At 40.3% G+C, this 27,999-nt stretch overlaps 1 protein-coding gene across 3 annotated transcripts; it reads left to right on the top strand.

Moving 5' to 3' along the window:
* Positions 1-124: 124 nt before the first annotated feature.
* CPSF6 (cleavage and polyadenylation specific factor 6) lies at positions 125-27,993 on the top strand. Of its 3 annotated transcripts, none has more exons than XM_026052752.1 (10): positions 125-260; positions 7,233-7,442; positions 9,314-9,417; positions 10,192-10,337; positions 11,272-11,445; positions 12,960-13,464; positions 15,727-15,842; positions 16,200-16,353; positions 17,331-17,525; positions 25,483-27,993. In XM_026052752.1, the coding sequence occupies exons 1-9, from the start codon at positions 201-203 to the stop codon at positions 17,518-17,520; spliced, it is 1,659 nt and encodes a 552-aa protein (XP_025908537.1). In that variant the 5' UTR covers positions 125-200; the 3' UTR covers positions 17,521-17,525; positions 25,483-27,993. The 3 variants fall into 3 exon arrangements, with proteins under 3 accessions (XP_025908537.1, XP_025908538.1, XP_025908539.1); XM_026052753.1 differs by having other exon boundaries at positions 17,334-17,525; XM_026052754.1 differs by lacking the exon at positions 125-260 and adding an exon at positions 1,043-1,100.
* The last annotated feature ends 6 nt before the right edge of the window (positions 27,994-27,999 follow it).

Raw genomic sequence — 27,999 nt, forward strand, 5'->3', positions numbered from 1 at the left:
GCAGCGCAGGCCGAGGCTCCACGGCTGCCGCCATCATGGCGCCCGCGGCGGGCCGGGCCCAACGGCCGCCGCCACTTCATCCGGAAGCGCCGCCGTGCCCCGGCGGAAGTGACGCGCCGCCGTGCCCTCCCCTGGCGGCGGCGGCGGCGGGCGCGGCTGGCGGCGGCCCGAGGCGCGCGCGCGGGCGGGCGGGACGGATCATGGCGGACGGCGTGGACCACATCGACATCTACGCCGACGTGGGCGAGGAGTTCAACCAGGTAGCGCGCCGCGCCGCGCCCGCCGCCATCGCCGCCGCCATTGTTCGGCCGCGGCCTCCCCGCCGAGGCCTGCGCGCCGCGTCCCGCCCCCTCCGCGCACGGGAGCGAGGAGGAGGAGGAGGCCGCAGGGCCGCGGCCCCGGCGCCAGCGCGGCCATTGTGCGGCGGGGCGAGCGGCGGCGGCGCGGGGAGGCCGGGCCGGGGCCGCCTTTGTTGTGCGCGGGGAGGGAGGCGGCCTGCGGGCTCCTCTCCCTGCCCTTTCCCTGCTTTCCTGCTGCCTTTTTCCCCTCCTGCTCTGTAGAAAAGGCTCCTCTGGAGCGCGACCCACTTCCCGCCGAGGAAGTGCGCTTGAAAGCACCACAACTTCCCTGCACTACGAATATATATATATATATATATAATTTATGTGTGTCCTCACCTTTTTTTTCCCCTCTTTTTCCCATTTTTTCTTTCTTTTCTTTTCTTTCTTTTTTTTTTCCTCCTCTTTCCTCCCCTTTTTTTTTTCTTCCTTCCCCTTGCAAGCAGCCACGTGCCGCCTTCCCCCCTGGGCTCGATGTTTGCGGCAGGTTTTCCAGCCATCTGTCACCCCCGCGGCTGCTTCTTCACCCCTCCGGGTCGCCTTGCCCCAGATCGCCTTGTTCTTGCCCCAGAACATAAATAACCACAAGCAGCTCCCTTTCCAAAGGGCTCCCAGGCCCCCGTGCCTTATGGAGAACCGGGACACAATAGGCTGTGGAAGTCGCGGTTAATTTGGATGGTTGCACCTAGTTGTTGCAGGAAACTTTAATTCTGTAGGTAATTCATTGATCAAGTAATTCAGGAGATGAGCAGTCTRACAACGGTATGTTTGTTTGTTTTTTTGTTTGTTTTTATAGCAGCATTGGATTAGATGAGCACCCAAGGGAGAGAGCTGAAYTACTGTTGCAGTTTGCTTAGAGGTGACGGTTTCACCTTTAGGATGGAAAGTTTGCTGTATGGAACCGAATTAGGGAAACCCCTGTGCAAATACCATTTATTGTGACAGTACATCTGCTCAAATTCTTTGTTAACTTYTATTAATCAATTCTGAGTAAGACAATGGTAGTGAGTTAAGTCTTGTGGAGCATTTAATTGAATCCAGTAGTGCTGGATGTGTAAATTCACTGTTGCAGAAGCCCTCTAAGCTGAATAATTTATTAGGCGGATGCTGCCGGAGCAAAACAGGAGGGCATATTCTGTTTCCCAGAGCATAACAACGTGCTCCAGGGGCTGGCCAGTTTTGGTGTTTCCCGTAGCCCGAAGGATGATTGCAGAGATGAGGAGTCGAGTGATAATTGGGGTTAGCAACTCGCTGCGGTCGCTCTCCTGGGGGATGCTGCTTTCAGCACGTGTTGTTACCACCCTGGTTTGTGACCCTGGCACAACATAGGAGAGGAAAATGAGAAGAAATTAATACTCCTTCTCTCCAAAGTTATCTGCAGAACTTTGCCAGTAATTTTTGTTTGAAGTTTGATTTTTGTGACATTCGTGTTGTTTCAGAACCTGCTCAGTGGAACAGTATTGCTTTAAAATAAAAAGTGGCCGTGGGAGACCTGGGCACCTCTGCGCTTTCCCATTTTGTTCTGTTGAGTTTGGAGGAAGGCTGTTTCTGCCTGCTGAATTGTTACTGCCCCGAGTTTCTTGCTTTGTGTTGGTGACTCTTTTAGAAACCTCTGCTGATAGACTCTGTTTTGAACATTACAGCTTAAATTGATAAGGCAGACRGTTGGCAAATGCCATACGGAGAAAGTGATATTAGCACTAGTAATTTGTTTGCRTACACATTTTATGTGGTGCTGTATTTGTAAGGAAAGCTTCCTGTATGCATGAAGTTCCTGGATTAGGTGGTCCTCAATTAATTGGATTTAGGAATATTCCTTTGAGGTGGCCTACAGGAACCATTTCTGCTAGTTTTGCCAGTAGCAGGGACTGAAAATGGATTGTTGTGACTTTGTTATTCCTCCAAGTACAGAATAACYGTATTTATACTCAAGCTAGGGGGGAAAAAAGCAAACTTTTCCTAACAGCTGTGATCTTTCAAGTAGATCTGTAAGGATATGTGATTGGAGGAGTTTCCCTCTATTGATTTGTCTTCTTGTGGGCATCAAAATACTTCTTCTTAGGTCTCTTCTGGGATTTTTAAATGCCTTTCTAAGAGAAGGGATGTTCTGCTTAGTAACTGCTGAATGAACCACAGGGTGCAAGGGTGAAGCAGACACAGAGCCATAGGTTTACCAACAGGCTAAACTGGATGAAAGTGAGAAATGTCTTGGGTTATATTGGTGTTAGTTACTGTGAGCTGGGTAGGGTGACTTGACGTCAAATCCATTTTCTTTAGTGAAAACACATCCTTCCAATCTATGTGGAGATCTTCAAAACTGTATGTCCATGCTGCTGCTTACCCTTTTCTTTACTTAGTATTCATCATATGAGTATTTTTTTTTTGTCCTCGTGTTTACAGCTTTAACCAGTTTGTCTCTCACTAATTTTATTTATTTCTTCATTTGTTGTGTTTTCCGTTTTATCCTGAGGTGCCCTTTTCTGAAGAACTTGAGTCATGTCCCTTTTCACTTTCTTAGTTTCAGAAAAGTATTTTCATGTATGCAGTCCTTCCTACATATGTTGTTTGTGACCTGTAAGAAGCCAGTATGGCATGCCCTGTTTCCGTTCCCTCTACATGTAAATGGATGAGCCTGGTATCCTCTAGGTGGCAGAGAATTGCCATAAAAGTAGGAGTACTTTAGCAAATACCTCTTTGGATTTTAGGGCAGTGTAATTGATAACAAGGAGGCTGTGCGTTGGGTCTGGCACAAGGGTTGTGCCAGGCAAGGGCAYGTGGGTCTCGCACAGGGTTGCCTGCACCTTGGCAGACTGGATTGTTGCCCCACAGTTGTGAAAGATGGGACTACGTATTGCCTGTTACTGTGCCTTTTTTAAAAAAACAAAACATATTTTTATATATATTTATATGGATGCCTACATATAAAATGAGCATACACACATATATAGCTGCAGTTTTGTATCCTCTTCTTGATCAGGAGGTTCTCTTTGTTATTTTAATGGTATGGAAAAAAATGTTTGTCTTGTTAATACTCTGGTGACTATACTTGCATAATTGCAGATATGTCTAAACATGCCCAAAGAGTTCCTGTTTGGTATTTAAATGCTAACAAATTAGAAATTAAAGAGTTTTGACTTCGTATTTTGCAGCTGAATAATAAAAGTGATTTAGAAGGAGTGAGCAGCTAAATGGCTAATCATCTGGCAACCTCTGTGGCTACAGATTCTTAGGAACATCTGTTACTCCTTTGACTTCTTGTCTAGAACAAAGAGAAGATATTTTTCTTTTTTATAACAAATAACAAAACCCAGCATTTAATGGTAATGTAAAGCAGATTATTAAAAACAGCCTTCAAATTAAGGTCAGTTGCCTCGTTATTGAAGGCAATGGACACRTTTTGATCTGATTAATTTCTATTTAGGAAGAGTTCAGTTGTAAAATACATAGACAAGCAGACTTGTATTTATTTTTAAGTACGCACAGTATAGCTCGTTTGGGTCAGTTCTTTGGTACCTGGACAGGGGTGGAGACTACCCTGTGCGTTTCCAAATACACTGCAAAGAAAACTTGGGATAACCTCAGCTGGAGCCTCTTTTTGTTAGGTTTTGTTGTGTTATCAGGCAAACTGTTTGGAAATTTTAGCTGCTTGTGTGATAGGCTGGTGATTTCTTACGAGCTGTGTTCTTCCGTGGTGAGGGGTGGAAGGTGATTTGTGCAGCAGGCCCCGAGTGGGTGTTTTTCTCATCRCTGCCGTGTGTTCGTGACGTTCAAACCGCAGTGTTGCAACGCGAACACGAAATGGGGAGGAAAGGCTAACCCAAGGGGAACGGCTTCTCTGGGCGCAGATCACTGCAGCTCCCAGGTTATTCATTCAACCCCAGCTAATGGTTTTGAACGTGGCATTTCCCTCCCAGTTTTCCCAGCAAACATCTAAATATTTTGCGCAGTAATCTAGTGGAAGCGTGGGCTGTGGAGGACTATTGCTACCCTGAGTTGGGAGTCGAAGGTGTCAGAAAAATTGTGCAAATGTTGTTTCCAGGCACGTGTGTCTGTAATCATGTGCAGCTGAGCAGAAGTTTTTCTTCATGCTTGGTGGTTTCCCCTTAGTTAAGGGAGGCAACAGAGGTCTAGAATGATTCTGATAAAGCATTTGTTGAAATAGTTACGACTAGAGAAGCAATACTTCTAGAATTCTGTTTCTTACTCAGATAAAACCAGGAAAGAAGGGCATTATAGATCTATGTAGGAGGAAAGGTGGTTGCATTTTGTGCAGTAGCTGTTGAGACATCTCTCTCCCATCCATGCTTGCAGTTGCTGCCTCAAATTAATCATCTAACCACACAGCGCGGTGGCTGAATGAGTTCTGTGCTGCTGGGAAACCAGCACGGCGCAAGGAAAGGTTACAGTGAGCAATGTTCGCTTCTCTGTGGTGTCTTTGTGGATTTAAATGAAGACATTGATGTCTTCGTGACCCTTTCGTATGCAAACTGTGCTGCCCCGACTCCTCCGTGTATTTTAGAGGGGATAGTTGGGAGTAAGGAAGTCCTGGAGGGCAGTGTGCAGGTATCTGGCGCTTTGGTAATGTCACCTTGAGCATTGTCAAACAGAGAGGCAAAACAAACGGCTGCCTGTTTAGATCCATCTTCTAAGACTAAAGTCAGATTCCCTGAAGTCATCTTCCGTGTGCACAAGCGACTGGAATTACTGCATGCTTAGGAGAGGATTTCCGTACTTGCCTCGTGGCATCACCCATAAGCTTGTTGTCAGATGTCATGTTTCAGCCTGTCCCAGGCAGTTCGTTGCTCTCTCTGCCTTCATTGGTTCTCTGCTTTTGTTAAGCGTGGTGATAAAAAGAGTCAAAGTGCGAACAGAAAACTGGAGAGACTACACGAAAATGTGCAGTCCTTGCTTAATTAGTAATGATAAACTTCCTTAAAAAGAGATGAACTTTCTGTTAAAGTCCAGAGACTTTAATAGAAGTCTTTAACTTTATAGAGACTGTGCGGTTTACTGAGGATCAAACCTGCTTGATTGATAGTGCCAAAACTTTGATTATCTGGCTTTGTTTGTTGTATTGATGCTCTCTCCATATGGGCAGCATTTGCTGATGAGGAATGTTTTCGTGTTTTAAAGAAACTGATCCTCTGGTGAAGGTTGTGCCTAGACTGGGTGCTCTGCTGCCTGACTTTGCAGCCTCTCTACTATGGAGTCCAAGGGGGTTCTCTCCAGACACCATCTGTGGTATCCTGAACTATTCCATCCAGGATGCCTGTGAGGGATCCTAGATACAGATACTCAAGGCAGCAGAGACTCAGTATCTGGTAAGGCTGGTTGTGTCTTTGATCAGGACAGAAGACTCCAGAACCCTACACAGGCTTTTCAAGTCTGACTTTTGCATATGGCAAAATAACACATGAAAGTCAATATATCGGCTTTGAAAATACCCTAAAATCCTTTTGTAAGCTTTGTCAGACTGCTGTTCTCATTGATGATAGTTATTTCTTGTCACTGGCAAATCAGAYGGTGCCTCTCCTTCACACAGATTAGATGGTGAAAAACAGGGATGACTTCCTGCTGTGGAAGTGCCCTATTGACAAATAGGGCAAATGACAGAATAAGAGGAAAAAATGGCATGTATCAAGAGAAATCCTTGTTTTCAAACGAATTCCTTGATGTGAAGATAAAATATATGTGTGTTTGAAATCAAGTGATCTCACTCATTAAGGTTACACTGTTTTGCAAAATGTTTTGCATGGTTTTATTAAAGACATKATCATTTACAGCCAGCACGTTTGACCCTCTTAATTTTCTTCCTGTCTTTTGTGATGACAGTTCTGCTGTTGCTAATAAAAAGTCATAGGGCTTCATAGCAGCTGCTCTGCAGATTGAAGYAGGTGCTGCTGAAGCCTCTACATCTATGTGACAGTGTTTGGATGTTCTATGTCAGACTAAATTTAGTCTGGTCTTTCAGAGCTAATACTCCCACCACGCTTATGATTTGAAGGTATCTGAAGGAACAATGATGGATCCTGACACCTTTGTTCCCATTTAGGAAATGCAGTTGTTGAGCTCATGGAGCAGAGCTTCTGAAAACTGGAATTTCCATCTCCTCTGAAAGGAATCTAGTTCACTTGGCCAGAACTTTGCTGTAAACTGAAACAACCCAAGGGAAAAGGGAATCACTGCTTCCAACCCCCTGCGATGTTTTTCTGAACAAAAATGTTCAGAGGCAGCATTGATGCAGCCTGTGATGCTGTAGAGTAGTCCTGCTGTAGCTCATCAGTAAAGAAATAATGCTTAATGCACACAAACCTTTGGATTTATTTAAGTGTAAATGAACAATATACAATTTTGTCGCTTTCTGGCCCTTCTGTGAATGAGAAGGTAAAAAAATCAGGTTAGGAATGCAAGAGAAATTTGAAAGCTAGAATGTTGTATTTATCATTAAGGGCTCTTTTGGAAACTCAGTCTGCTCTCTAACAACTGTTTTGCTGGAAAAAATATTTACTTTTAGAGTTGTTGTTAGCTTGCTTTGTAGATTGTTCATTCTTGCTAGCATCTGGAATTTGAGGAGTAAGTCTTGTTTTCTTTGGATTGTTATTTGTATTACAAGGGCAAAAACATTGCATTRCAAAACAGTAGTGGGAAGTATTTTTTGCTCATGAGTTCTTTGTTCTTTTTACTTTTCTGTCTGTTTAGAATATAACAGAATTTTACATGCCAATGTAGAAGAAATTGGGGCTTGGCAGCTTTTCAGCAAGGATGTTGTTTAGATGTCGACATCAGTCTTGGAGCGTCTGTGGAACGTGGCAGTTCCCAGAGTATTTTTATTTAGAATAAATTTGAGGAGTGCTTTATGTTAAATATAATCTAGGTCTGCCTTTTTTATTTTAGGAAGCTGAATATGGTGGGCACGATCAGATYGATCTGTACGATGACGTAATTTCTCCATCTGCAAATAATGGAGATGCTCCAGAGGATCGGGACTACATGGATTCCCTCCCACCTTCAGTTGGTGATGAYGTAGGTAAAGGAGCTGCACCAAATGTTGTCTATACATATACTGGAAAGCGAATCGCCTTGTACATTGGAAATCTTACCTGGGTAAGTATCTTACTACTGTTTAGTTATAGCTGGGCATAATAAAATTATGAGCATAATTCTTTGTAAATATTTTTGTTTTAAAGATAGCTGTTATCTGAAATACTAAGAGCGCAGCAAAGAGCTACCCTGAAATCTGAAAAATGGAATAAATCTTTAGTAAATACAAACTTCAAAGTTTTCTCTCCTCTCCTGTTATGAAAGGTTATTTATGCTACCGCCTTCTAAAGGTTTTCAGAGTGTTGAATGAAGGGGCAACAAATTTAAAATTAGCAAATATTTTATGCCTATGGATACTTAAAGGCTACCAAACTAATCTSTTCTTGAGTAATCCCTTGCTGAGTCTTTGCTTTTAAAAGGGAACTGCAGATTTCTCTTAAGATGTTATTAGAATTGCTTTTCATCCTTTTATCAAGGCCTTTTTCATTTCCCTTTTTTTTAGGTCATTGTCTCTTAAAACAGTTTTCAGGTATTTGCCTTGAGGCTTACTGCTGCAGTCTTGGGGGTAACAGGGTTGGGATGACTTATTGAACTGCACTTTCCCTTAGGATAATTCCATTTGTTTGCATTAAATCATTTTGAAATGAGTTGCATTTAAGCAAAGAAAGTGCAAATAGCTGAATTAACTAGAGTTTGTGTTAACCATTTATCTGGTACCCAATTCTTCTAAGACCATGCATTGAAAATTCTCATTCAGGGTTTTGTTTTTCTCCTCTATTGAAATGACTACTAGTGCTAAACTAGCAGAATAGTGCTTTACAGGTGTTTTTCATTAATTGTAATTTCATAATTACAGTGTCCTAATTTCAGAATCAAATAGGTAAGTCAAGAGTAATGACTTAACAATTACACTACCCTAAAATATGTATGTCAGAATAGAATGAGTAAAATGCACATGAGTTAGCTCAACTCCTGTGTCAGATGTCACAGTTAGCGTGGCCAGCGTGCAGCAGTTTGTATCTATTAATGGTTACATGTTTTTTCAAATAAAGCTGGCCACAAAAAGTGTGTTTACCTGCTTAAACGCTGCCATTGAGATTTTCTTCTTAGCAGTTAGATTTCAACAATTTGTTGAATTTTTGAAGGAAGCATTGATTTGAGGGAGATCAGAGAAGTAGTTCAGAATCTTGCAAGCCTGCTTTRCACTTTCCCTCATGACATTTAAGGGGATGATGGAGTTACAGACGTAGGAAGGAAACCATCTTTGGATGTGAGTGCAATTGTTAAACATTTCCCATTAACAAATAGGAAGTTACAGTAGGTGTAGCTAAGTGGAGTGGTGTCTCCATGGCTGCTAAAGCAGCATTACTAACCATGATTGCTATACCAGTTTTCCTCCTTTTTTTTCCTGTAAATATTACTACTTTCCTCTAAGTAATAYGTAACTCACTAGAACGACACTAATCAGAGTTCTTGAAAAGGCCACCTTCTTGGTTTGGTGTTTAAAATGGGAATTGAAAAAAATARTAGAATTGGCAGGAGAATAAAATCATTGGATATGGAAAGACATAACAGCTATTGCAATAATCCAGTTTAAGTCCAACTACACTTGAAAAGTGTACTTTCCCAAAACGAAAGTTACTAAATACAAATGGTATTTGATGTGCTATTGCCAGSATACTGTGTTGAAGGACTGATGCAATTTATTGTACAATAAGCATGTATGTTTTAAAACAGTTTGTTTTTGATAAATGTAAAATATAAATGACTAATCTCCAAAATATCAATAATCTCAGAAACATATTCCTATTAGTCACTTTCATAACAAAATTTAAATTAATGATTTTTAGCATGGAAGACTAGGTTGCTCTTTTCACGGCCTTGTGGTGTTTAAGACTTTTTTTAGTATACAACTATGAACACTTATTTTTCAGTGGACGACAGATGAAGACTTGACAGAAGCAGTTCATTCATTGGGAGTAAACGATATTTTGGAAATAAAGTTTTTTGAAAATCGGGCTAATGGCCAGTCTAAAGGGTAAGAACTTCTAAGTGTTTCTTTGTGTAGGGACTGAAAATTGAAAGGGTGGAAATGATGGAAGAGTTGTCATTTTTTGTAACTGAGTGTATGTGAACTGATTACCTTTGCCAATATCTCCAGAAATGACTGGACATATCATTTCATAGTAATGATTTAGATTTCAGACATTATTTCTTATGAATTTTATGAATGTGTGTTTTATGACTTTGTGAGTAAAGTTTTATTGTCAATCCTTATTAAGGCTGTGTTCCTAAGTTTTAGTTAGGGTGGTGGTGGTATTTGTAATCCCTCATAATGGAAATACTGTTCTCTTTCCCTCCCTGCCCCCATTATTAAATCTCTTAAATACTTGATTTTTCCATTAACTTTTGAAAGCAAGTGCTTGAACCTTGTTTCTCCCCTGTTGACAACCTAATCTTCCTTGCGTGACCRTGCCTCTGTCTCTCCTTAGCAGCAATGGGATTTAGCACACTGAATAACTAACAATAATTCAGTCATATGTGTTTATATATAATATATTTGTACTATACTACAAAGTTGCCTTTGTGTGATTTGTTTTGATATATTTCATAGCTGCACTCGCTTTATTTATTGTATCTTAAAATGAGATCTGTCTTTGAAACTGGACTTATGTGAGGCTGGGATATGTGAGGCAGTTCCTGTATTTAGTTTTCAAATACTTTTTTACTTAATGTTTTTCTTAAGGCATCARGAATCAGGATATTCGGGGCATGGAAACACTGTCATGAAACTCTTCTTTATTTCTTTCAGGTTTGCCCTTGTGGGTGTGGGATCAGAAGCATCCTCCAAAAAACTGATGGATTTGTTACCTAAGAGAGAATTGCATGGGCAAAATCCTGTTGTAACTCCATGTAATAAACAGTTCTTGAGTCAGTTTGAAATGCAGTCAAGGAAGAGTAAGCTTTTCTCTTGTTTATCCTGGGGAAAATAGGAGTTTATTCCAAAAGGATTACTGCAGTTTCAGTGTCCAATTGTTTGTGCATGGCTTAGAAAATATATATTTTATATATATATATATATATATATATATATATATATAAAAAATGTAGTCAGGTGAAGGAAGTGAAAGTTTTGATCAAAGATAATTCTCTTACTAAAAAAAAAAAAAATACTGAAAATCTTATTTGAACAGGAGAGCCTGTGGTCGAAGCAGATTGCAGCTTCACGAAACTCTTATGTTAAAAATGGACAATTGGGACTCTGTGGAACATTGATTACTTATGTAGGACCTTTCTTCAGAGCAATTTCTCAGAATCTTTAGTGAATTGAGCTTGAATTAGGACAGTGAAATTGCATGATTTTGTAAGGCAGCCCAACCTGGGGTGTTTGTGACCCTGCTTCTTCCCTTGCTTTAATGTTGATGCTATTCTTACCCCTCAGTGGGCAGGTTTAACACTCCAAGCTAAAAGGAAATTAATGATTTGGGTGTTTTGTTTTTCCTGGATTATCTTTCTGTTGCCTTCTTGGCTCAGGCAGGCATTAGTTTTGATGGAGGGATGGGAGTGTTTACTTGAGGAAAGAAATGTGAATGGCAGCCTCAGCTTGTGTCACTTCACTATTCTGGAATTGCAGAGTTACTGCACTTGAATTAGTCCCATAACAATCTGTGATTTATTTCTTTTGCCTACCTCTTAAGTAGAGACTTTTTTTTTGTAAAACACTTAAGAGTCATCTTTGCAAAGTTCTGTGTAAGCTTGGAGAATAATTACATGCTGTTATTGAAGGGGTCTTCCTGGTTATGATGTAGCGCTGCACATGCCTTTAGATCAAGAATTGGAAAGCTTTATCCTATTTTGGATTCTGTAATTACGTTTTTGCTTTTCATTGCAGCCACGCAATCTGGTCAGATGTCCGGGGAAGGAAAAGCTGGTCCCCCCGGTGGAAGCTCACGTGCAGCTTTTCCACCRAGTAACAGAGGACGAGGCCGTTTCCCGGGTGCTATCCCAGGTGGAGACAGATTCCCTGGACCTGCAGGGCCCGGAGGACCACCACCACCTTTCCCAGGTAAAAATTAATATGTGAGGCTTTGGTTTTATTTTTGTTTTCTTGCATTAATACAACATGCTTATTTGGGGAACGTAAAAAAAAAAAAAAGTAGGAATTAGGTTAATATGTTACAGATGTTTACAGCTGGAGTATAGGATTCTGCAGTATCTTTTTGTTGCTGTTCTAAAGTTTCAGTTCCAACATAAGAGGTTATTTGAAGTAATAAAAGACTTGGGACAGAAGAATACATTTCCTAGCAATATAAACATTCTGTATAGTGTACCAGTGTACTTTTTGGTTCTAAGCATTAAAAAAATAAAGGAARATTGTTAGGAAACAGACTTGTCATTACTGCAGCGTAGTTCTGATTTTTCTAACTCGGTGGGTGAGGAGAAAATGTCTGTGTGGGAGATCAGTTGTCCAGTGGTGCAAAGTACTGCATACCTTAATTCATTGCTAGTTTGCACATGATGAAAAATTCAATTTGACTTTGATGCCCACTGGCAGGTCAGTTGGGTGGMGTTTAAAACACCTCTAACTTAAGGAGGAAGTGGTTGTATGTAGTCGGGGACCTGCTATGGGACAAATCCCCATCAAGCCATGAGCTTGCACTCTGGTTAAGCTCTCATTTCAGCTTAAGTCTTTCTAATAAACGTCAGTCTGAAGTAGATTGCTATTAACCCTGGAAGGGAAATGGTCAGGTCTGAAAGCTGTTAACGAGTACCTGGTCATTCTGTGTGGGTAACAGAGCACTGGAACAGGCTGCCCAGAGCTGCTGTGGAGCCTCCTTCACTAGAGATACTCAAAATCCTGCCAGGATATGATCCCAAGCAACATTCTCTAGGTGTCCCTGTTTGACCTGGGGGTTGGACTAGGTCATCTCCAGAGGTCCCTTCCAACCTCACCCATCCCGTGATTCTGTAGCRGAGTGTATGCTAACACCCAAAGGGAAATGGTCAAATTGAACAGCCGCTAATTGAAGTAATCTAAAGGTAGTTCTGGATACCTTGTTTGCCAGACCTTCTTCAATACATTTACATATATATGTGTGTGTGTGTGTGTATACATACTTACGCATGTGTATATATATACACTTACATATATATGTATGTATATGTATATATATTTTGTATACTATATATATAAAATAAATAATGAATTAATAAATATTATATAAATAAATATGTATAAATAATGTGTATCATTTTACTTACTTGAAACACCAGCTGCAAGTGTTAGTAGGCTGCAGTCTTTCCTAGTTCAAGCTTTGGGGTTTTTGGTAGTGATAGCAGGTGACTGAGTAGTGCTTTATTTATTTGTTTTCAAGTTAATGGTGTTCCCTCTGGAATACTGACCATGAGGTAACTGTTTGGGAATAGGTAGCTTGGTAACTATTAATGTGGGACCACAAGTGCAAGTTGCGTGTTGTTCAGTGAGGTTAAAATCAAAAAGAATTAATCATTTCAGTAAGACTTTTACTTCCCTCTTTTTTTTTTCSTTTTCYTTCTTGTCTTTTTTTCTTTTGTTTTCAGCTGGACAAACTCCCCCGCGTCCACCCCTAGGTCCTCCAGGCCCGCCAGGCCCACCGGGCCCTCCACCTCCCGGTCAGGTCCTTCCTCCTCCGCTCGCCGGGCCTCCGAACCGCGGTGACCGTCCGCCGCCACCCGTTCTCTTCCCGGGACAGCCTTTTGGTCAGCCGCCCCTCGGGCCGCTTCCTCCCGGCCCCCCGCCACCAGTCCCAGGCTATGGGCCTCCGCCAGGCCCCCCGCCACCTCAGCAGGGTCCACCGCCACCCCCAGGCCCCTTTCCCCCTCGGCCTCCTGGCCCTCTGGGGCCRCCCCTGACTCTGGCTCCTCCTCCGCACCTCCCCGGGCCGCCGCCAGGTGCCCCCCCACCCGCACCGCACGTGAATCCAGCCTTCTTCCCCCCACCCGCCAACAGCGGCATTCCCACTTCGGACAGCCGCGGGCCGCCGCCRACCGACCCCTACGGCCGCCCTCCACCCTATGACAGAGGTGACTATGGGCCCCCTGGCAGGTGAGTGCTTTTGCCGTGCTCCTCTTGATAGCCCTGGCGGGTGTTCCTTGCAGGAAGCACTTGCTTTTCTTTCCTTTTGAAAGCAAGCTTTTCAGGAATAATGGAAAATAGGCTGGAAGGGGACCCATGAGGCTTCTCATTTTCCCCCTTTTCAGTGAAAAATATCTCAAAAATATGTTTGTAGACTTAAAGTCTTGGAATGCAACCCTAGTGTTCTCCTTTCCATCTCTGCACCCTRCGCTGTGCTCATCGTTCACGTTTGCTGGTGTCCCTCCATGTGTCCTCTCTGGGGACTTCCTCGTCCCTTCACACGCGGGTGGCTTGTGGCTCTGCTTCTGTCCCAGCTCGAAACTCTCGTTTGTGCCCTTGCCCTGCTGCTGTGCAAGCTGCCTTGTTAGGGTGCTCTGGGGTCTTCCTTGTCGAATGTGAGCGTGCACCGAGTACCGCGTGGTGCCAGCAGCTCCGGCTGTCTCCTCCTCATCTTCTCGCAGCTCTGCTGGAGTCCTCAAAGTTAATCTTTTTGTCTCAAAAAAGATGTGTGTGTGTGTGTGTGTGAGATTTTTATCTTGCTTTTCTGTCAGATTACTCGTGCTCTTTCAATCTTCCTGAGTTTGTAGCAGTAGCCTTTTATATGGTAAATTCAATCGGGGACAATTTTGGGGCGTCTCTGACTTGGTTTATGAAACTTTTCAAGTGTCTTAAATGTGTTTGTGCTTTCAAACGTCTCTGTCTTGCTACTCTTTTTTAATTTCCACTATATTTGTGTTCTTTAAAACATTTGGGGATAAATCGTAAGAAATGCACTTTTAGATGCACATGGATTTTTTCATTTGTGGTTTTGCTCTTGGTAGGAGAGACTTCTAATGTAAAGCTTCTTTCTGCAAAGACACTTTCCTTCCTTATGCATATAATCACAAAAGTGTTTTTGTTTTTTAACAAGCATTTGTACATACTGTGTTCATACAGAAATTGTAGAAATTCAAGTGTTTGGCTTATTTGCCAGAAATAAATACGTTTATTTTGATAGACAAAATCTAGGTTGTCCACAGTTTATAGAATGGCTGGGGAGGGAAGGAGTGGGAATAGGACAGTATCACTTTACTTGCTGTCCAGTATTTTCATTAATAATGTTAAAGCTATCATCCATAACTATTTAAATTGTCATTAATTATATACCATAGGCGTTTCACTGGAAATAACATGTCCATAAGAGAAAAAATACATATTCCATTCTATGGGAGGCACACGAAAAATAATACTCAAAACTCAGGGAGGTATGAATTTTTAGACATTTCCTCTTATGCTAAACTGGCTATAGGATCTTGTTCCACTTCTTGCACTTAAGAGGATAGCATTGCTTATGATCTGCATTTTCCTTCTACCAGAAGAACTAACACTGTTTTAGAGATATCRTCAAGCAGTGGGCCAGTTTAACAGCTCAACTTTTGTCTCTTAACACGTTCCTCCAGATTTTCTGTACGCAGAGGCTGGTTAATAGGACGCTGCAAAACTTTTTCTGAGAGTTAACTTATGTTACTTTGGAAACTATGTATAGGCAGTTAATAATTAAAGAAAAAAAGTGTAATTAGAATACAAGTAGTTGTGTTTATTGCTTTCTCTTTACTGTGACCAGTTGGGGGATAAATTCAGAGCACCTTGAACTTGATCAGAAATATTATTAAAAAAAAAAAAAAAAAAAAAAAAAAAGCTGTAAAATATTGAAGTGGTTTTTCAGGAGATAGAGTGTTTTAAAGATGATGGGCAGAATTTGCTTTACCTAAGTTACAGCATTCCGGTCTCAGGAATCTGGGAAACAGGAACGTATAGTTCTAATTCAGTTTTGTAATAAAAATGATCTCTATTTTTGCTCAAATTGCATTACCTGTGTATGTGCGTTTCCACATCCATTCCATTAAAGTAATATTTCCTTACATTCTTTCAAGGGTTTTATGGAAATAATAAATATTTGTAAAGCACAGTATTAAGTGCTGTTGAATCTTCAGAGTGAATGGGATGAACAAGAAATAAGCCTTTTCATATAGTAGATAGCTTAACTGTTTTTGTTTCATTGTTTTGGGTATTTTTTTTTCTTTTACCTTTTCCTTTTAGCCTTCAGGATTTTATATTGTAATATGGTCCTGCTTTCTTTTCTGTTTGTCACTTTGCTTAAAGTTGCAAACTTGGATTGTTAAAACTGCAATGCTTTCTTCATAAGTTTTTTTTCTTTCTGACCTAATTAAATAGTAGTTTTATTACTTGCAGAGAAATGGATGCTGCCAGGACACCTCTGAGTGAAGCAGAATTTGAAGAAATCATGAATAGAAATAGGGCGATCTCAAGCAGTGCCATTTCAAGAGCTGTATCAGATGCCAGTGCTGGTCAGTAAAACTTGATTAATATTTTCCGTTCTACACCACTGGAAAGAGCTTAGAGTTTTCCTGTTAAGAAACTTGCAACCTGAAGCCACATTTATCTAATTAGGATGTAAGACTGAATTTAGGCACGGTGCACTCAATTTTTTGACGATACCCTCGATTACGGAACTGGATGGTATTTTAATATTTGGTCCTGCAGTAAAGGACCAATTTACTGATTGGTAAATCAGTAAAGGTTTACTGAAGAGAAAAAGAACATATACTGAAGAGAAGACACTCCAGCTGGTAGCATTGTTACAGATGATAAAACTTAGTTTTAATTTGCATTATTTTCTAATGATGACTTTATATCGTTTTCAGGGGATTATGGAAGTGCTATAGAGACGTTGGTGACTGCGATCTCCTTAATTAAACAGTCCAAAGTATCGGCTGATGATCGTTGTAAAGTACTTATTAGCTCTCTTCAGGATTGCCTTCATGGAATTGAGTCCAAGTCTTATGGTTCTGGATCCAGGTAAAACTTTCCTCTTCCATCTGCAACCCTTTATTAAAATTGAAGGTGGAGGACGGGGCTGGCTTGCAAAGGAGGATATGGGCCGGTTAAGGAGCTTAGTGACAGCTCAGTTGCACAAGAAACATGTGAAGGAAGCAAATGCTGGTTTGCTAATTTCCAAGTGATATGATTTTCAATTAGCCTACTTTTTGAAACTAATCTCACCAGCCTAAGTGTGACTTTTAATTAGTATCTGTTTTCTAGATGATCCTATTATATGTAAACATCAAAATAGAATTTTCCTTTAGCAGTTAAGTGGTCCGATATGTACTTCTGATTATAATTTGCTGTTGAAAATTACAGTTGAGGTATATGGTACCAATTTTCATTTTGTTTAAAGATAATTTTATCTGTGTTTGCCATGCAGCTGAGGTGGAGAATAAGCTGGGCATAGTGTTTTTGTCTGTTATCCTTTATCATGTAATGTAAAAATAGCAAGTAGGTAGGTCTGAAATTCAYGGACCCCTACCCAGGGCAAATCAGAGATGAATATTTCCTTAAAAGCTTAAATAACACCCCTTTCAGTGTTAGGCCAAACACAGAGCCTGTGGTATGTTTGGACACTGCAGCAGTGGTAGAGCTGGCGYTGGATATTAACAGCACAGACACAGCTGTTGCTCGCACAGATGCTCAGTACCCAGATGAGCTGCCACACTGCAGTGGTCTTCTGAGGTGTGGTGTGTTCCTCCAGCTGATGCCAGCCAAGTTGGCCTCCATTCTGTSCACGTGCTTTCTGACTTCCCCTTGAAGATTAGAAAGTGGCTGGTTTCTTCTTACTGTCTCTGAGCTCTTAGCCACCAGCCATCTTCCACGTTACATTCCAAAACATTTCCACCCCACAGTGAGCAGGTATTTCTCTCATACCCTCTTTGATYACACAATCAACATGTGGGCGACTTACACTTTGAGGCAAAAATTAATGAAGTAATTTCTTTTAGAAGACGTGAACGATCCAGGGAGAGGGACCACAGTAGGTCAAGAGAGAAAAGTAGGCGCCACAAATCACGTAGCAGAGACCGTCACGATGACTATTACCGGGAACGGAGCCGTGAGCGAGAGAGGCATCGTGACCGTGACAGAGACCGCGACAGGGAACGTGACAGAGAGCGAGAGTATCGTCACCGTTAGAGAAGGTGAGCACTTGTTTCCTGGTTTTGCACTTATTTTTAGTAAACCCTTACCAGTTCAACTCGACTGTAGATTATTTACACAGTGTTTAAATGGTCCAGCAGTATGTACTGAATCACTTTCTTCTTGTAGCACCTGAATAAAACTTCGGTAAGTAATGACAGGTAACTGGCTGTGGGAGGGAGGGAGGGGCTGTGTGATTCCTTTCTTCTGCAGTGTGCATGCCCTTCTTTCTAATATCTTCTGTGGTGTGGTATTAACTGTTGCAGCCCTTAAGAAGGGGGATAAAACCAATTCTTGAAAAAGCAGTAAGGCAAACTCGTAAGTCTGCTCCCTCTCTCTAATCTTGGAATGTTACACCATGTTCATGGTTATATTTTCACTTGTACAGTATTTGTGATTATATTTTCACTTGTAGCACCTTTGTGGTTATATTTTCACTTGTATTCTAAAATAACAAATCAATCTGTCCAAGGACTGCAGCATTTAGCGCTTATATATATAATGCCTGGATTATATCCGTGGAGGGAACACAGGTATGTATTGTTGCAGTCCTTGCACAAGTAGATCGTTTTTTTCTAAACTTGGTTACAGTGATTTTAACATGAATTCAAAAATGTAGCCAGACTTTGCTTTAATTTTTGAGATGTGCCCCCCCCCCCCACACACACACACAGTATTTTCTGCCGCCTTAGCTTTTAACCAAATTCAGGTGTTATGTTTTATTAGACTGATGGTTGGTTGTTCTCTCTTCCACTTACCAACTTTTTCCATTTCCTCCACCCATGTGATAGAAAAGCCATTGTCTGAAGGCTAATGAACAAATGTATGGCCAAGGATTGGTTGTTTTCTTGGTTGTTCACATGCTAAAATGTTCTTTTATTTCATATGTCTGCAGTCGTGCATGCATTAAATATCTAGATAGCTACAAAGTTAGCACTCTGATTAATGCTTTTTTTTTCAGTTTGCTGCTGAGGGTGTTAAATTATATAGGAATGTTCATTACATTACGTAATGTCCCATTTTGAGGATCAGTAATTGGAACTTTTCATGATTCTTTGTAATTGACGGTTGGAATAAAAACCTGCCTCTTTCCTTCATGGAGGTAGTCTTCCATTTTTAGGGAAAAAAAATCYGCTAAATCTGAGCTTAAATTGAAGTTCAGCAGACCTGCCTATCTGCCTAACTTCATTTCTTATATTTACCTTCACATTTGGGTTGCGGATTTGCATGTGGCACTTATTCATGGAAACTCATTTGCAGAAGTTAAAGCAAATCTTTCCAGAAATCATACAAACTATATTTCTAAATAAAAGCAGACCTACACTTCTGTATCAGTTGAACGCCAGGTTTTTGTGTCATGTTCCTAGTGCTTTTGTGGCACTGAGTCCTGGAGAGAACAAAGTGTGAGACCCAACACTGGCCTGTGCAGTGTTACGTGGGCTGCTCTTTTGGGATCCGATGCTCCCAGTGCACTGCATGTAAAGCAGTAATAGACCGAGAAAAGCAGAATCAGAGGCTTAAGGAGGAAGGTGAAACATGAGAGCTAAAAAACAAAGCTGGCAGTGGTAGTATATATCTCTCAATGCCACTTTTTGTTCTAAAAAAATGGCTTGGTAAAAATGTTTCTGCAGTTTCACAAAGAAAATAGCAACTCTGTTTCTTAACTGTAAAATGTCAGAACATAAAAATACAGATTTAACAGGGGTAAATGTAGTTTCTTTTGTGGAATTGGATTGGATTTTGCGACATTTGCCAATAGTTACTATTAATAACTATGATTAGAAGGTAATCATTGAGCTAAACTATGGATGCATATGCAGAGTTTTTTTACTTCTGTTGGAAAGGAGCAAGCTCTACTATAAATTGTATAGTAGGTTGGATTTTTTTAACCCTTGACATGCTTTGTTAATMAAGCTTCAATTTTTGTGTATGTAGACTGTTATGTATGTAGCTATGGAGTTTCTGTGCTAAGTACAGATTCCTCCCTGCTTCTTCTCCCCCCTAAAAAGCATCTTCAATGTTATTAGGTTGCTTTTGGTCATTACCAAAACACAATTTTCAAGTGGATTTAATCCTACTGTGAGACTGTGATTTTGGTCTCAGTTCAGGTGAAATTAAATATGCAGCTGCCTTGAGCTCTATTGTGTGCTGGGACTCGACCTTTTTCAGACGAGTTGTGTAGCTGAGACTCCCTTGCACGAAGAAGAAAATAGGTTGTAACAACTTGATAAAAGGGGCATTTAGTATTCTGTATGTAAATGCAAGCATTTGGTATTTTTGAAAAGATAAGTTGTAAATATTTTGTTATGTTACTGTCTTAATGAAGGAGGACTTTTTTGTAGTTTTGTTCATATATACATATATATATATATAAAAATACAGTGATCTTCTGGTTTGTATGTTTCATTTCCACCAAGATGTATGTCACCATACATTTTTTTGTTTTGTTCTTTGCATTGCTTAATATTCATAAAGTGATTTAATAGTCTCAGTCACTGAATAACAGCAGTACTGAAAGGAGCTGCTCCCCATATCGCTGTGTTTTACCAGATAAATTGCATTTGCCTGTGTGCCTGCATCTCTTGAATGGCACSTATGCTTATATCTGTGTGTAACTATAGTCATAACTGTGAAACTGTATTGGCATATTTTAAAAAGACCTTACACATCCAGATTAGAAGGGTTTTAAAGGTTCATTGTGAACATCTGTTGTGTACAGTGAAATTTGGTTTGTATTGTATTTACTTACATTTATAGAGGTGGATTAAATTGGAATATGATTTTAAATGTGTTCTATAAAACTCTCCCTCCCCACTACCAAAAAAAAAAAAAAAAAAAGGAAAAAATCAGATGTACCACAGCAGGTATTTACACTTCTGTTTGTACACTTTATTGTTTAAAACAACATTGTCACCAGACTGTTGTATTATTTTTGCTTGAGTTAAAGCTTTCCTATGCACATTGGTAATACATTCCTCAGAGTTGCTGTAAACCCAATGTTTCCTTGAGGTATTTTGCCTTTGCTAGTAGAAAGGCTTATTGATGGGTTTTGAAGAGGAAAAAAAAAAAAGACAAATAAAAAAAAGACAAATATCCAGCCAGTGTGAGTTAATTCAAACAAAAAATTGGATATAATCATATTTAGAAGTATTCATAGTAAAATGAATGTGTACAAACAGAACAGTAATACAGATTACTTGATCAAAATGAGCCCTGACTTTTTTTAGACAGCCTCTTTCTATAGCTCAACTGATATTTCATTGATGTATTTTAGCTGATACATTGTCCCAATCTTAATTTGTCTGAATTTCTATAACTGCTGAATGTTAAGCTTTTCATTTTATGTTCTTGTTATTGGGTCAATTGATTATTTTCTATTTAAAATGCATTTGGACTGAGTTGCAAAGAAAAACTACACTAACATTGTAACAGCTGATGTGTATGTAGACTTTGTATTCCGTATTTCATGGCTTTCCTCTGATTTTTTCTGCTCTCAAACCACTGTAAGCAAAACCATGTAAAGTGGGATGTACTTCCGAGGCTCATACTCATCTTCAGAATGTGATTTCATCTATCCTTGAAATAGTTTTGAGCTTTGGAGTGGTTTAAGAACTAAGAGTGTGACGTTTTTTGGTGTCAGGAGGGGAAATGGCACTTTACAATATTAATAAGTTGCATTATGTTTTTGTCTGTCCAAATAGGAACTGGCCTGTGACAGTGCTAGCCGCCACATGAACAGGGAGCGAAGCAGGAACATACATTAGCTTTTTAAGAAACCTTGCAAATGAATACCAAAAGGCCGATTTTGTAATTGTTTTAATAATAGGGCTGGAAGAAATAACCATAAACTGAAGCATCGGAAGTTCCACGGGAACTTAAGAAARCATTTCTTAACAGTGAGGGTGGCAGAGCCCTGGCACAGGCTGCCCAGGGAGGCTGTGGAGTCTCCTTCCCTGGAGATCTTCCCAACCCGCCTGGATGCCGCCCTGTGCCCCGTGCTCTGGGTGTCCCKGCTGGAGCAGGGGGTTGGACTGGGGGATCTCCAGAGGTCCCTTCCAACCTCAGCCATTCTGGGATTCTGTGATAAGTTTCTAGGTGAATCGTGGCAGCATCTTTCAAGAGTGAGGGGTATATAGCAAGGAACCTGGGACTGTTTGAAGTCTCCTTAATTATTAGTGAACACTACTTATCTAGTTTCTCTATTTTAAAACGTGCTCTCGAAGCAGCAGCTGTGTGGGGCTGCAGGAAATGGCGCCGTGTACAGAACATTGTTTTCCTCGGAGCTGCTGCCCGGTGGTTGGGCCCTCCCCGCGGCGCCGGGCGCTCCGGAGGCGAGGGGCGCCTCCAGCCTCCTCCGGGCGGGCGGCCTCTCTGTGTCCTGAGGGGTGACAGGGTGAGCGCAGAAGCCGATGAACCGGAGATGCTGCTGTTCATTTTCAAATACATCACTGCGTAGCTTAGTGGATACGTGGGTTTTTTTGTTTTTTTTTTTTTTTCTCCTCCCTCCATTAACATGTTGCTGTAATTTTGTTCTGCTCTGGGATGTTGTGTGTTTACATTCCCCACATCCTGGGCCTTGTTTTTCCTCGTTTCAGCCCTATAAAAGCTCCCTGAGAAACTTGTCCTCTAGGCTGGATAACATTTGAAACATAGGGAAGTTACTAAGTTACTAGCCTGTGTAAATGCTGGACTGATAGTGCTCTCCCCTGCCCCCTCCAAAAAAAGAGGGGGCACAAATTCAGTCAGTTCTTATAATTTTTCTTTTGCTTATTGTGGTTTGAGAACTAAGATTTCCTACTAAAAAAAAAAAAAAAAAAAAAAGAGCTCTTCATTTTATGTTTTCCTGTGGCAGCCTGATCTACCTTTTTGTGTCTTCCTCATATATTAATGTCAAAGATACTTACCTACCTCACAGCTTTTCAGTTCGTGAACTAAAATCTATTTTTTTTCTGAGCACATCTGTGTTCATCAGGTACTTTGGGTGAATAGACGAACTGAGTTAATAGGAGAAGAATGAAATTATGGTTTGGGGATATATGTTTTTCCTTACATATGTTTCTGTGGTGTAGGAAACTGTTCTGAATTACACTTTATGAGATTGAGCAAAGGTATCAGGTAAGTACAGTAATGGAAAGAAGGGAACAAACTGAAAGTGCTAATGTGAAAGAACAGTGGTTTGTAAATGAACAGTGACAATGTATCCTGCATTACATGTAGAAAGGCAAATACAGAGTCAAGGTTGAAACTTGAGGGTTCCTGCTCACTGTGTTGTAGCTGAACCATCATGTTATTTGGAGGTCTGTGACGTTCTGGAACTCGGGTTGGGTTAAGATCATATTTGGCCACCAACGTGTGGGGCTTTAATTTCGTGGGAGAGAGCGTGTTTGCTTTGGATAAAGTATTTTATGTATATATAGAACGCAAAGAATGCATARGTTATTCTTAGGAGCAGTTAGGATACAGTGACAAATATGTCATTCRTCTTGCTCGAATGTGAACCTGTTGGGAGGCTGAAATTCAGATAAATGGTTACGCTGTCCTACATGAACTTAAAGCACTGCAAACATACAACTTTAAATGACTGTAGAATTTGCAGACTTTAAAAGCTGTTTAAAGCTCCACATTCCTATTTGGGTGATCAGAATTAAAGAAGTTAAGACTTGCTACTGCAAGATGCTTTAGATAAAATACACACCTCTGGGGTTTTTGTTGTAAAATTCTGTCTTTGTGAAAGCCAGTACTGAATTGCATCTTGCTTAAAGATAAAAACATTTACTCACTTGAGTTAACATTCTGGGATTTCATTTATGAAATGTTCAGGTATAAACTACTAAGCTTTCAACCACGAAAGAACTATTTAACAGATAAGTCTGAGGTTTGGATTTGATTAGAAATGCTGAGAAAATGTTTGCTGTGTGTTGTTAAATTGTACAAATCTAACCTATGCTTGGGACAGACAGCTCAAATTAACTTTACACAGAGGGAAAAGAGCGTTGCCAAGAAGCATTAACTAAAACTTTGATATTATTTTTCTTTTTTTCTAAAAAAAAAAWAGTTATTTCTTAATTCAATATTCTACCTCCTTGTAGAATACTGAAAAGTGCGGAATATGAAGGTATAATCCATACGGTTTTATTGCCTCCTTTTGGAAYTACACTGGTTTTCTGATTTTGCCAAACTATAGTGGCAGAATTCTTTGAACCAAAATTTCTACCCCCTTCTGGGGGACTTTGATGGGTTTTTGATCAATTTTTATAAATTGAAGGTTCGGTGTGATGCTGGCCATCTTAAAATCCCTACACTGCAAAGCACTGATCCTTGCTACAGCTTATCACTCATTTTTTAAAGTTCCTGTAGTTCCACAACTACCATTACAAATCTAGCAAGTAATTCCCAGGAACCAAAGCTTTCTTACGCTAGTATAACAAATCACATACCCAGTGCTCCGGATCTGTTAACTTTTGCCACAGAAATGATAAAGATCCATAATTCCTGCCGTAGCAATTGTATTATGAGAGCAGCAAATTCTGACATACAGTCTTACAGCTGTCATATACTTGTTTGCCCCACAGCAGAACAGAGTCTTCCCTGTTTGCCCACGCTGGCTTAGCTCAGCTCTGAACGTGCCCCACTGAGAGGGCAGCACTTGGTCGCTTTGCCACTGAAAACTTAGGTTTTATAAGAGCTCTTTGAGATGTTGGTCTCTGGAGAAGTGTTTTCCCCAGGAGCAGTTCCTGGTCCCTGTGCTCATCGCTTGAGAGGGGGAATTTGTAAAAAAGAAAACAAATTCCAGTCAGTGCTTCATTGGATTAATGTATGTGTGCACTGTACTACACAGAGCCTAAACTTGGTTATATCTATTTTAGCGCTATATTAGTCTTAATGGTCACTTTGAGGAAAGGAGGGAGGAATGTGGTGTTCATACAAAAAATAATAATAAAAACGATTACTTGGTTTCCAAACTGTTTTGAATGACCATAATAGTAAAAGAGTCTTTGACAGCTGTGTACTGGTGTATGCTCATGAAATTGCTCCTCTAAATGTCTGTTTTTCAAATGAACAGTTTAATGTGTTGGCTTTTTATACAAGCTGATTTAAATTTATTTTGAAATTATTGAATGTTGAAATTGTGACGTACTAATGAAATGAAGCTACCTAATTCTGTTTTGTAATGCGATTCAACTGAAATCCGGTGTATGGAATTATACCATCCCCAGTATTTTGTGAACTCTGACAGTAATGACCTTTGAGTGGCGTGGTGCCTAATTCGGAATCACAATCCAATAGAGCAGAGTARGAGGTAGAGTGGGGATTTTTCTAGGGAAAGTAGGTGGGAGAAACCAGCAAATCTCTGTTGTGTTACCTGAAAACTGAGTTCTTGTGACTAAAATGTGAGCGTGTACTTTCAGCTGCGAAGGCCCTGCTGCTTGCCTCTAGTCTGAAAATCCCTTGGGTATTGGTATATCAGATTCTGTGCACTTGCAAATGTGACTGGGCTGTGAGCCATCCACTTCGTTTTATAATCAGTGCTTTATTTAAATGTTAAGTATATCGGCTGCAAGCAGGCAGGCGAGCCTGCAAAGGAGAAATCTAGTTGTGGCCAGATAATCTTACGTGCTTCCTCATTTGCTTCTCCAAATGCATTCTTAGGAGGTGTCCTATATAAATGTTTCCATCAATCACGGAAACAGTAGCTATTTCTTCCTTTATRGTTCAATTCTCCAATTGAATTTTTGCATTCCTTCAACTTTGTTGTACAACAACATGAATTTGACCTGTCAATTTGCCCTGTAAGACCATTTTTTGCACAAACAAGTAGCTACTGCTTCCCGGTACTTTGTGTTAGATGACATTACGGTGAAGTAGATGCACGACTTGTGTACGTATAGATAAGCCAACGTTTTTCTGTGTATTATGGGGACTAGCAAAATCTACATCACAAATTTTGACACATTACAGCTGAAGGAAGAGGAGCGGCGTGCAAGACAAGAACCGTTCTTCACGGCAAGATGCTTGGCCAGCAGTTTGCTTCATGTGATTGAACTGAGCCTGTAAGGATTCATGGATAAAATGAACAGGAATAGATCTGAATAAAGCAAATCTGCATACATGGTAACCAGTAGCTCTTTTACTTTTTTATGTTGCTTAACTGTTTTATTTGAGGGAAACCTGTGTGATTTAAACCTTATAGCTTTTTGCAACTTTATTACTGGTTATATACCTTTGGCAATTATAATGTGCAAGCAATTGGAGAAAGTCACGTAAATGCTTGTTTTTATAGTAGTTTGTTCTTGTTAAAATGTTCATATGATAATGTCTGTACACAGCACCACTTTGATTACAATAGATGTAGTGTTGTAATAAACTGTTTAATGGGGCTGATGTGTAAAGCTGTTCAAGTTATTTGATGTTTACACCTCAGGGAAAGTCTTGTGTTCAGCAATATTTAACGATAATGTTACAATGAAAACATTGATGCTGTCTTTAAAAAAAAMCATCGCAATAGTTCTTGCATATGCCTCAATCTAACCTTGCATTCAGCGAGTTAAACATACTCATGTTGCTCTCAGACATTCAATTTTGATACGAAAATAGGTGGTGACGCAGAGTCTTTAATGCTCTTTTGTTTTCTAGCAGTTTTTACCTAGGTGGCTTGTGAATTTGCTAAATGACGTATAAAACTGTAAAAACAGCAGCTCTGCGGTGCAAATTCTCCCTTTAGAGGAGAGGTGCCCCTGGGTTCACGGCTGACAGCTGAAGGTTGCATCTCTTGTATCACGTTGATCTTGATGGACACTACAGTTTATATTAACTTAAACTGTTCATATTTCGAGGGGTAACGATTAGCTTTAAAACAACATCTGCAGTTGTTTACAGTTTTATAGCAATGGCGCTTGTGGGGSAGAGTTGGTTTTTTACCCCTTCTCTCCCCTTTTTCCTCCCTTCCCAAAGGCCCCAGACAGCCTGTACATAGTTTGTATATTAGAAATGGGACGGAAGAAACCAGTTGTGTCCAATTTTTGGATTTTTTTCCTCTCCCCAGAGTAATGGGCTTGGTTTTTGCTTAACGCTGAGGTCTATTCGCACAGCCATTGGAGAGGTGCACTCGGGTGTCTTGGTTCAGCGATGGGCAATATTTACCTGCCTTAGCCAAAAGCGCCACTAACTAAATCTGTCAAATAAGGTTTTGTAAATTTACCAAAAAACAACCTGTTGGGGCTTAAGAGAAAGTTAGATTCAGATTACCAGAATTCGCTTTAGATCCCATTGAGTGCAAGATACACGAGGGGACCGTTTGCATCGTTTGCCAAACGTCACGTTCCTGGTAGCCTTGCACAAAGGCTCCCACCCATGCAGCCTGCTCCGTGTTTGGAGCTGAGTTGCAAGACCTCACGTGGCTTCAGAGGCAACTCTAGGGCAGCTCTAGATTTTTTTTTTTTTTTTTAATTTTTATTATTATTTTTTCTTACTGACTCAAAGATTTTTACGCTTGACCTAAAATATGGCACCCCATTCAGAAAAGCACTTAAATCCACTTGGTTTTTCTGAGGGCGTTTCAGAGCATGTGCTTAAATGCCATAGAGTTTAAGGAAACTTAATATATGCTTTAAATAATGTATAAGTAAGTGATTTTTTTTTTTTTTTTTKCTTTACTGAGCTGGGACCAGGAGTAGCCTGTGCAACTGCCAAAGTTTTTCCCAAGTTTGAAATGCTCTGATATTTTTGTCACTTGTCATTCAGCCCCATGTCCTGGAGACAGGCTGATTTTGTTGGACTTGGCTACAACCTTCAGACCCCCCCCCCCAACACACACACACTTTTTTTTTTTCTTCCCCTTAAATTGTGTACCTTGAGTTCTCATGCATGGGATCACTGGTGTTTACTGAACTATTTGCTACTGAGAAAGTATTTGAAATGTTTGTTTAATCCTGTTTGAAAAATGAAAACTGCCTTTTAAAATTTTGTATACTGAAAGTTGTATCAAAGAAGTCATGACTAATTTCCTGCTTTTTGTGAATAGGTGTTGGTTACAAACAGTACTGTTGTAATTTTCTTTTTTTTTTAACTTAAAAACTTTGTTCACTGCTGGGCATAATAAGTTTAACGGAAGAAAAAACCTGCTGTTACATGGGGAATAACTAATACTGAAGGGGCATCAGGTAAGTATTCATCCACTTTGCAGACCAATCTTAAAATAAAATTTAAAAAAGTAAATTTAAAAGCATTTTACGCAGGAACTGATATTTTACTCAACATAATAGATTTAAGGAGAGATGTTGTTTTACATAGCGGGTAATTTCTCATTCATGTACAGCTTTCCATTGCTGGCAATGGAAGTAGCAGGGAGACCACAACGTAAATTAAACTGAGAGATGGTTGTGGCTTGGGCGATGAAGCCCCGGGATGAAGCCCCTCATTTCCCCCCTATTCTCCGAAGTTTTAGTTGGAGCTGATAGCTCTGTCATCTGGTGATTT

This window comes from Nothoprocta perdicaria, unplaced genomic scaffold (assembly GCF_003342845.1).
Source record: "Nothoprocta perdicaria isolate Ctin4 unplaced genomic scaffold, notPer1 scaffold_91, whole genome shotgun sequence".
NCBI lineage: Eukaryota > Metazoa > Chordata > Aves > Tinamiformes > Tinamidae > Nothoprocta > Nothoprocta perdicaria.